We start from the raw sequence: 11570 nt of genomic DNA, 5'->3' as shown, positions 1-11570 counted from the left end.
AACTGACAGAAATTTAAGTCATCTACTGGTTTTGTAATTAAATTAGGAGGAAATACTATCGCAAACTAAATCTAGAGCTTTTGGACTGCTTGTCCCTGATTATGAGAACAACCATGGGTTTTTACTAATTAATAATATAATAAGGACTAATTATGTAATTCTTTAATTGGGAAAGTAGAAAACAGCGTTGTGTTGCAATGTCAAGTACAGAGGCTGAATATATATCAATGAGTGATACTTGCTCTTTTTTTGTTCGAGTTAACTGGTAAATATTTTAAATGTGAATTAAGAAATGATAACCAGAGTGCTATTAAAATGTTAACAACTAAGGATTGTCATAAACGAACAAAACATATAGACTTGCGATACCATTTCATTAAAGATTTAATACGAGGGTCAAACTGAAAGTTCTTAGAAAATCAGAAACTGATTACATTAGCCAGTTATTAGTTTTATTATATGTTTTATTGTAGTGTTAGTACGTCGAACACAGCATTTGAGTCACCTCCGTTAAATCTTTCAATCATTTTACGGCACCAATCCACACTATGGAGATTTGAGCCTCAGTCAAATTATGAGGTATCCAGCGGGTGCAAAGCTTCCTGACCGCTTAATGTTCGTGGAGGATTTTGTGCACTTGACTCATAACGATGCCTAAGCTTGTCCGAATGTGCTGATAGGTCACTCTTTTGTCAGTCTCTATCATACGCCACACAACACAGATTTTATCTTCAGTCGTCGCCGTAGAAGGCCGTCCCTCACGTAAATCATCAGTGAAATTAGTGCGACCACGTTTAAACTCATTAAACCAGTTGTAAACAGTCGCACGAGATGGGGCTTCATCGTGAAAGGCCAATCGTAGTCTATCATAACTTTCTTGTTGACTTAAATGACATCGAAAGTCATAAAAAATCATTGCACGAAATTTTTCTCGTGTTAAATTCATGTTGACGTGACACAGACAATTTTCAATTTGCCGCCAAATCGTAAAACAAATGACAAATGAATTAAATATATACTCAGTAATATTGGCAAAGAGTTCTATTTTCAAATTTTAGAATTATTTTTTTATTATATTGTTTATAAGTGGCCAGTTCTAAAAACTTTCAGTGTGACCCTCGTAAGTAAAACTATGTTAATGTGAATTATCTTCCCACTATAGTTCGGCCGTTCAGAGAATGCGTTCCTGACACATCGCGATTGAACTGACGACGTAACTTTGTAATGGCGTTGCAGTTACGATAAAAATTTTTTGCTGATTGTTTACCGTTTTAACAATTGATGAAATAAATTTAAAACAACATTATTATATCAATAATCAATGAATGTTATAATTTTGGTCCAAACTGAGTGTCAAATAACTTGGTAAACAATATTTTTCTAAATCTATACTGCGCAATTACAAGGTTATGTCAGCGCTTTATATTTGTAGTGCTGTGCTAAAAATAACAGGCAAGTATCGTAATCAGTTCTTTTACAGTTATACTTATATTATAAAATAAAAGATTTGTTTTTCTTTTTTAAAATTTGAAAATAATGGACTATAAGATAACTTTTATGAATTTAATACAGCTAATTTCAGCTAATTATTAAAAGCTTATATTAGTATCTTAAGGTAACAAACTGCGTAAGTTAAAACTTCAATACCAATCTGTGTTTAATAATCTTAGCAAATTCGGATTTGTCTCACATAGCTTAATCTCATAGACACCAATAAGTAAGTAGTATAATATGTGCGCAGTCCTGTTTACTATATTATGTCTATGGTTTTTATTTGATTATCCGGCTTATGTTTAATGGACTTGTAGCGACATGAAACGCATACAACCTTTTCGACTCGCAACCTTCAATAGTCATGAAGAAAAATACAATGAAGTTCAAATGTCAAATTCAAAATTTTAAATTTTCAAAATCAGATTTTCGTTGTCGCAGGCGTACACATATAAATAGGGCGCCGCCCGTATAAATAAATTAGTCGACATAAATTCTTCGTGCGTAACTCATCTCCTTAAGACTGTTTCTGCTTTTCAAACTGACATCGGCGCTAAATAGGACTTCGATTGTGTTTTTTATTGCGTTCTTTTTACTTTTGGTGCATAATAATGCCTAAACGTGGACAAACATTGAAAAGTGGAGCCCGTGAGTTAATCATCAAGCTGCAAGATTACTTTGAGCGGGAGCGGCAAAATTGCGGACCCCTGATACCTGTCGAACAAGTACAAGAACGCGTCTCTCAGGCGCTTGGAGTTAGCAAACGAACGATAACAAATATTAATAAAGAAAAGTTCGGCTCGACTGGCATGGAAGATAATATTTTACGTACTCCGAAGAAGAAACGTAGAACTAAACCCGTGACAGATATTGACACCTTTGACGCCGATGCAATCAGAAATCATATATATGGTTACTATTCCAGAAATGAATATCTCAACAGGAAGAAGCTTTTGGCATCCTTAAGAGAAGCTGGACTGTTTAGGGGGGGTAAAACTGCTTTAACCAAAATCTTAAAAGATATAGGTTTTTCGTATAAAAAAACAGACAAAAGAAAAATTTTATTAGAACGATACGACGTAATTTTAAAAAGGATAAGTTTTTTGAGGGAAGCAAAAAAAATTGATAACTGGGATAATGTCGTGTTCATTGACGAGACATGGCTAAACGCCAATCACACGGTTTCCCGTTCCTGGACGGATGATACACAAGCGTCAACGTCAAAAGTACCAATGGGTAAGGGGGCCCGTCTGATAATATGCCACGCAGGTTCTGCAAAATACGGCTTTGTGGAGAACGCGTTACTGGCATTTCAATCAAAAACCACAAATGACTACCACGAGGAAATGAATGCCACTACATTTAAAGAGTGGTTCCAGAACGTGCTTTTGCCCAGCCTAGCAGAGCCTTCTGTAATATTCATGGATAATGCCTCCTATCACTCGGTTCAAATACAGAAACCCCCTACCCAAGCTAATAAAAAAGAAGAAATGGTGGCTTGGTTACAAGCAAAAGGCATTGACGCAAATATGCAGATGCTAAAAGCAGAGCTAATTAAATTAGTTAAAGAAAATAAAGCGGCAAATGTGCGATACGAAATCGATGAACTGGCTCTGGAGTACGGTCATCGCGTTCTAAGAATTCCACCGTATCATTGCCAATATAACGCGATCAAGCTAATCTGGGCTCAAATAAAAGGTTACGCCGCCCGCCACAATACTTCCCCGCCATTCAGCACGAAAAAGATGATGACCCTATTAAAAGAAGCCTGCGGGGAAGTCACAAGAGATGACTGGGCAAGGGTTGTTGAGAAGACTAAAAACCTGATTTTGGAACATTTTGACCGAGATATCAGGATTGATTCTGTTATTGATAATAATATAATTATACATGTAGGGGAAGATGATGATGAAAACACCACCTCCTCAAGCGAATCGGAGTCTGATTAATATTCTGTACGCACATTCAATTCAATGTACTTACTTTATTGCATAGAAATTGTAACTTTGTAACAAAGAATAAATAAAACAATTTTATTATATGAATATTACCTTTTTTTGGTTTCCACTTAAATAACTAAAATAAAAATTTAAATGATTCCGCCAATTTAAAACGAAAATAATCTTAAAATAATTTGGCGGTTCATTTTGGAGGAACGGTAACGAACTCAGTGTTATGTTGTGCCCATCACTAGTCGTGACTAACTGACAGGTGTCAGGAACGCATTCTCTGAACGGCCGAACTATAAACCTTTATCAGCTTCCAAGCATAAGGATTTCATAAGTCAGATAAATGTAAAACATGGTTTTTTAGTCTGTGGCAACCCTGTTGACAAGACGTCAACAAAACTTCTCCCAATTAATTAATTTAATTTAAATATAATTTTAGTGTTAATTTATAAATTATAATATTAATTCGCAATAATAATAAACTCTTATTGCTGGGACGGTATTTTTTTTATATACTTTGTGTTTTTACTGTGTAAATATAACCAAATCTCGACCTGTCAAAGTTCGAAACTTGGTATAACTGTGGTATAACGATCTTTGAAAGTTTTTGAATTCAAGTGCATTGTCATCGTGAAATCCTGTAAGTACTATCTTTTTTCAACTTAATTATCTTATAAATCTTCGTCAGTGATTACTGGGGAGAATAATTATCCTCAAAATAGTGCCTAGAAAATAGTTTCTCACACAAACTTAAACACTTTCATAAACATCTACCTGAGTTATTGTTTTTTTTCTGTGCAAAATGGAAAGAATAATGACCAGGAAAGCCACTGCACGTTTGGAGGAAGCTAAACTTGAACAAACACTAGTGGAACTTAATAAATATAAGGATTTGTGTGGGGTTCTACAGAGGGTACAGGATGACAATGAGAAGGAAGTACTTAATATTTTAAGCAATAATAGTAAACTAAAGAGTGAGATGGCAGAACTGCACTGTCAATTAGTAAACATCACAGAAGAACGGGATAAGCTCCAACACATTGTTGACCAGTTTGACCGGTGCAGCGATGAGTTTGACACAACTCTCAAACACAACGCTGAACTGAAGTGTAGGTGGGCAAATTCACTATAAACGGCGCAGGTTTCGAAAACCACTTTTAAAAATTTAGGTTTCTTTTCGGGTTTGAAATTGATGATTCTTTATAGATAATGTTATTAATTACATAAATTAGCTAAAAGTTTCTTGTTTAAATACATAATTATTACGTTAATCGTATTTTTATAAGGAGAGTAATGAAAATTTTGTCCTAATAGTCACAAAAAATAAAACTAGATAAAACTTAAACTGACAAGACGACATGAGAAAAATAGACTAGTGATTTTTACCCGTGTTCAATAGATTAAAAAAGAAAATTTTGATCGTGTTAAAATAACCACATTTTGTAAAAATTAAAAAAAAATGTCCATTAAGTAACAAAAGAATCCAAACTTAGGTTTCATTTTAAGTTTTAATTATTTAAATGATGAGCTAATGATAAAATGTTAACAAGAAATTATTTGCAATATGTTTTATTTATTAAAAACATAATAAGTTACATCATAATTAGTAATAATTCAACTGCTGTGAAGAAAAACAAGAAAAAAATTTAGGGACCGTTACTAAATAGACATTAAGTGTTACGATTTGGAATTGTTAAGAGTAGTCCACAGCATACCATTCAAAAGTAAAAAAAAAAAACATTTTTTTCTGATAAACTCTTTACTAAATCAGCTGTTTAAAAAATAAAAAATATTCTACCAATGCCTCAGGTTATAATTTGTTTCTGAAAACCTACTTAATTTTAATCAGTCTTACTTTAATATCAAATTAATATTTTTTATTGCCGTTTGAGCAGATCGGCACATAAAACTAACAAACAAGAACTACAACTATGGTCGATTTGGAGTTGAACACCAATGTATGAGAAGAAATGCTCATACGCTGGTGACCTTCTTCAAATTCTAAAATTTTATACTAAATTAAAAATTCACATTAACGTCGCCGGTTTTCGGGCTATTTGATCTTTTAAACGACCTTGTAAAATGTAGCCCGGAAAGGGTCGAAATCTTACTTTAAAACAAATCAAAAAATTTTAATCAAATTCAGCTGTTTACAACTGAATTAAACAAAAATTAAACCTCTAAAAATGCCTCGCATTATAATTTGAAAACCTACTTAGTTTAATCAGCCTTCATTCAGTCTTACCTTAACATTAAATTATCAATTTTCTTTATTAAAATTAGTGTAAAACATAAACCTAGAAACAAAAACAAATCAAAAGTCAATTTGGAGCTGAACTTCAATGTACGAAAAGCAATTCTCGTAGGCTGGTGGCCAGCTTCAAATTCATAAATACTGTACAAGATGTAAACCCTTAGGTACGTCCTATATAGTACTTATAATAACGGAACAATCTTCTAGCAAACTTCTTTTTCAGGAAACGAAAATAAACATCTTGTGGAAGATTTTTCAGTTTCAACTACTGAGTAAGTCCTTATTCGTCGACATATTATTTTACACAAATCAACGAGGGATATAAAAAAAAAATGGTAGGTACATAAAGCTAAAAATTGAACGACAAACAAGGATCACAAATAAAGTCAATTTGGAGCTGACCACCAGCACATGAGGAACAATACCATAACATGCAGATAATACACTTAGCCAATTGTCCAGTAGTATGACATGCAGTACAACACAGAACTCGCTTGACGTTTATTGAGGTTTTTGTTTCAGCATTATATTTATTTTCATCGGATTTTTTTTTTAATGGCTTGAGTGATTCGAGACATAAAAATGATGAATTATCTGTACCGGACGTCAAATCTATATATTCAGTAGGCGGTGATGGACTGCCGGATTTTGCCATTTCAACGGGTATCACAATAGACTCCTCAACACTGATTTCGTCAACAATACAATTTTGATCAATTTGGAAATGATTACTGACAAATTGATCATTCCCCACAATCTCATCTACTGAAAATGATTGATCAGTCATTTTCAGTAGATGAGATTGTGGGGAATGACACAAACACATTCCTTTAACATCGCCACAAAAACAGCTCAATTCTCTATATTTAATCTCGTTCTTTTCACTTGTAATTACTTGATGTAAGTTTAACGTGCCAGACAAGGTTTTTAAGTTTTGAATTTTGGAAATATAGTTTTCAATTTGACTGTCATCTACAAGATACATTTTTGTTGTTTTAAAGTGTTCTCTTAAAATGTAATATATTTGTGTTGCATCTTTTGCATCGACTCCGTATGAAACGTGTCTGTCCAAGGTTCGTTTGACAGCTCCACCTATGCCGTCCGCAATACTTTTGCCATGACCACTCTCTGAAAACGACCAGGTGCAGTATTCAAACTCCATTTCTTTGGGAAGAATATTCAATAAGTGAAAATTTCCCTTTTGACGGTACTGTGAGGTGGGGCCATCGGAAAAAAAGTGTAAAATGTTGACATTAGGAGTCATTTTTTTTATTTCCTGAAGGATGGGATTTAAATGTGTCCATATATTTTCTGGTCTATGGCTTGTATTTTCGGATATTGTACAAAACGATTGCATAATGTCTTTCCAAAAAATAGCCCCGGTATGTAGAGACACTTGGTTTTTGGATGATCCAAAGTGAAGAGCTTGAACTTCTTCTCTCATTTTGCAATCATAGTTTTCACTGAAGTCACAAATAATCACAGCTTCTTTCTCGCTTAAATTATTAATAATCATTTGATATTGTTTGTATTGATGCTTCATAACAAAAACATGTTTTTTGAATTTAATAATATCGGAATCAAATGCACATTTTAGTTCAGCGATTGATGTTGTTTTTAACGACTTTACTGTCTTTTTTGTCTTGATAATTTTGGATTCGTTCCCTTCCTTCTTTACAAATTCGTGGTCAACACGTTCCCATTGCCACCAGGTGGCATTTTTACGGTCATCATTGTCACTGTCATTATATTGTATTTTGTAATTTTTGCACCGAGTACATCTATTTGTCGCACAAAAATATGACTGACGGTTACAAGTAACTTGATCCAAAACTTCCTCCAAAGATATTTGTTTTAATGGTCCGTATAGCTGTAAAGCTTTGAATTTTAATTCAATATTCGCATGTTTGATACATAAACAAGTGTTTCTTGATTTTAATCCCGGGTAAAGGACGTAATAGGGTTTGTATTTCCACAACGACGTTATACCGTATTTACCACCTAGTTCTTTATATTTTTTAAATAAATTTTGTAATGTATCGGTTGTGTATCTTATTTGGTGTTTTTCGTTACCACGAGACCTGCATTCTTTTTTTCCTGCCGTTGCTATGGTGACATCGTCTCTTAACCAAAACTCTTCAATTTCTGTGCAACACGTTACCCTATTTTTTTTCTGTTTATTTCGAGCTGTTCTTTGAAGGCCAATTAATTTGGCGACATATGTCTTATTTCCGTATTTAGAGTTTCTTATTAGTCTTTTCAATACTTGTTTTTCTATTCTTTTCTCACAATTTTTATAAGTCCGGCGCAGTGTGGCTTCGAGAACTTCTTCTCTGGCTTTAAATTTATCAATTAGTTTTTTCTGTCTTTCAATTATCTTTGACGAAGATAATCGTAGGCGATAATATTGTTTTCTTTGTTTTTCTGTAATTTTAGTCAGCTGTGCAATTTTATTAAGTCCTTGCTTGATGGTTTTTTTAAGAGATTTAAGATTTCTTATAGTCCGCTTATCCTTGTCCGTGTTTTGTTTTTTCTGCGAAACTGTGGCTTCGTCTTTCAAAGTTCCTTCACACCGGTTTGCATTATTAGATTTCCTTGCTCTTTGCTTTCTTTTATTTTCTTTCCACTGTTTACGGCATTTGGTCTTTTCTTCTTCTGTCATTTCAGATATTTTTATCCGTTTGGCTTTTAGTCGAGCTAATTGTTTCTTTCTCACTTCTGCGGCCTTCTCCGGTAAGTTTTTAAGTTTGTCTCGGTACCTTTGAGCTCTTTCAGCAGGTGTTAGTGCCATGTTTACCTAAAAATAATATATAACTAATTTGAACACATAGTGTGATAAGTATTGTCATCATCACGTGAGCGGTTCTCATCATCATGCAATCATGACAAACGTGGGTTAACTTTGTGAGACATTCACGAACTGTACGATTTTATATAACTCGTTCATAAATTTTGTACATCCATTATTAAAGTAAGTTTTTTAGTTAAAAATAATTAGATTAAGTTCAAGTTTCGTAAGTGGGTAGACTATTTTACAGGTTACTAATATGGATCATTCATTACAATGATCACATTCATCGGACGGGAAGTGATCATATACAGAAAAATGGCACGTTTGACACCAAAAAAAAGTAGCTGCTGACAATATTTTAACGTCTTCTTTAGTCATAGCCAATATAAAATGTAGTGGCAAATTCTCCTCAGTTTTATTTTTACAGCCATAACAAGTTTCTAATAGTATAAAATGAGTCTGCGCCCAGGGCCAGGTAAAATTGTTCTGTACACATATCTGTAAATCTTTCTTCTCCAAAAATTTATCTATGTTAAAGAATATAACCATTTTGGGAAGTGATCTACGCCACGACCTGTAAAGTTATAAAAAAATGTTGTTGAGATACTATGAAACTAAACTAAATCAATACTTACCTATATTAAAATGTTACAATATATATATATATCTGTCTTACTAAATTTCATGGCTATATCACTGAAATTTTGTATGTTTAAGTTTTACACTGAAATACGTAATGATCGAGTATTTTGTATCTGACCGATTTATAATATAACCGACAATCATGCGGACTAACGGCCATTCCCAATATTCTATCTATCTGTTGACATCTATACTAATATTATAAAGAGGAAAACTTTGTTTGTTTGTTTGGTTGTAATGGATAAACTCAAAAACTACTAGACCGATTTAAAAATATTCTTTCACCATTAGAAAGCTACATTATCTGCGAGTAACATAGGCTATATTTTATCCCGGTGCGGGCAGTAGCTCCCACGGGACGCGGGTGAAACCGCGGGAAAACGGCTAGTTATTTATATGGAGCTTTTGACAAAATTCTATCTTTAGTAAGCAAGACAAAAGATAGGACATAGATTATTCGGAACGGCCGTAAGACCTGGTCAACAAAATTAGACCAACTTCCAGCCACAGAAATGAGACTTCACTTTTTAGGAAGTTTTCAGTGCGCTGAATCCAAATTTGGCTTCAGAATTGTTCTGTTAGCTCGGGATTTTGAGATATTCTGACCTAAAAGTGCGTAAAACACTGTTTTAACCATTTTAATGTATGCCTATGTAAACCGGCGAGTTTTTATTTAACCTGAAAAAGTATTCCAGGGGTCTCAGAGAACAAGTCTTTTTCTTTCAAATGGCGTTGAGTTTGCTCAAATATCATTTTTTTTCACTGAGATATTGCGATTTGAAGTTAACAAGTTTTTATCCAAATATATTGAGTATTTCCAATTATATGGGATTTTTACTTGGTTTATATGGAAAAAAACTTGTAGACCAGTGAATGAGAACCGCTCACAACCTACATGAACATTTAAAGTAGGTATGGGTAACCAGGTAATAGGAACAGACAATATCACTTAAAATCAGGTGGCCTGTAAACTCAAAATTTTATACCTTCTAGGTACTCACAGTGTGCAGTAAGCTTTACTTGTCCTTTTCGTAACGTTTTTGTCCACCCAATAGTAACGGTTACGAAAAGGACGTTACGCAAGTAGTTCACTTTTAAAACAAATGTGTATTACTCAAAAAATATAACTTTTAAGCTTCTAAATAGTACATAAAAGGCCTCACTAAACTTCAAGGTATTACTGCTCCAAAATAATTAACAACCAGATAAATAGTTTTATGTAAAAACACGTTACTTACCGAGACAAATTCTTTGGATAAAATTTTCGTTACGCACACGTGCGGCCACCAATTCACCTTTATTGCGACTAAATTTAAAATGGCGGCATTTGTTCCGTAGATTTTGGGCTTGAGGTTGCCATTAAAATAAAAAATAAATGATAAATGGGTGAATTGGTAGGAAAAGAACGTTACTATCTAGACTTGTCCTGTAATGTTTATATTATGGGACAACGATTTTATGCAATTATCTTACTATTTTGCTATTATAGCTATTGTTTATACTTAGTTTATTTGTAAGGATAACTTTAACACAATTGAATTAAAACATCGCAAAACTTATTGTGGGACATATATTTTTTTAATATCTATTAAATGCGGGAAAACTGATCTTGGGACAGCTTCAAATTAAGGTTTTGCTTCACTTCAAATTAATATAAAAAATATAAAACCTTATATTTATTGATAAATAAAAATCTTATTGAATATATTAAGAATTCTAATTGTGTTTATTACAAAGCTTTTCCGATAGTTTTCAAAATATGTTCAACTATCATTATTTGTTTTCATGGGACAACACGAAAACAGCTTGCGCCATTTAAATTGAAAATGCCCAGGTTCAGTGAGGCCCAGGACACTATTATTAGGATGGAGAGTACCAGCCAGAAACTTCAAACAGAGCAAACCAATGCACTGTTTGTTGATCTAGCAGGTTACAATCGAACTCCAAATTCATCTAACCTTTGTTTTGTTCCCGATTGTACAAACTCGGAACGTCTAAGAGTTCCTATTTACATTAAGCAACAAATATTAATGGACTACAAATTGTATGTCTCACCTAATGCCCGAGTATGGGAAGAACATGCAAGTGTATATAATTGGGAACTGTTGACTGAATATCAGTTTACAACGCAGCTTGCTCAAACTCATATAGTAGAAATGCTAGATTTATTAAGAAAAAAAACAGTAAAAATTATTGGTTGAAAATATGAACAACCATATTTGTCGTTATTGGACAGGCTGTATTACAAGTGAATTGTCAAATATATGTAAAAAACCTAAAACAGCTTTAGGATTGTACCTCATGAAAATAAGAACTGGGAATAAATCGGTAGCATGCAGTTACATGAAAAAGGCACGTCACTGCTTGAACGAATATTATTTACCTATACATTTAGGTGTAAATCATATTCCTCGAACAAGCCTGTCCAGTAGAAACCTTTTAA

General features: G+C 33.4%; 1 protein-coding gene across 1 annotated transcript; it reads left to right on the top strand.

Moving 5' to 3' along the window:
* The first annotated feature begins 4098 nt into the window (after positions 1-4098).
* Positions 4099-11354, top strand: LOC124644022. The gene is made up of 2 exons (XM_047183198.1): positions 4099-4553; positions 10962-11354. Exons 1-2 carry the CDS (start codon positions 4243-4245, stop codon positions 11326-11328), a joined length of 678 nt encoding a protein of 225 aa, XP_047039154.1. The 5' UTR covers positions 4099-4242; the 3' UTR covers positions 11329-11354.
* Positions 11355-11570: the final 216 nt, after the last annotated feature.

The sequence above is a fragment of the Helicoverpa zea genome, chromosome 29 (assembly GCF_022581195.2).
Source record: "Helicoverpa zea isolate HzStark_Cry1AcR chromosome 29, ilHelZeax1.1, whole genome shotgun sequence".
NCBI classification, from domain to species: domain Eukaryota; kingdom Metazoa; phylum Arthropoda; class Insecta; order Lepidoptera; family Noctuidae; genus Helicoverpa; species Helicoverpa zea.
The sequence above is the reverse complement of the archived record's forward strand: the minus strand, read 5'-3'. Positions and strand labels throughout refer to the sequence as shown.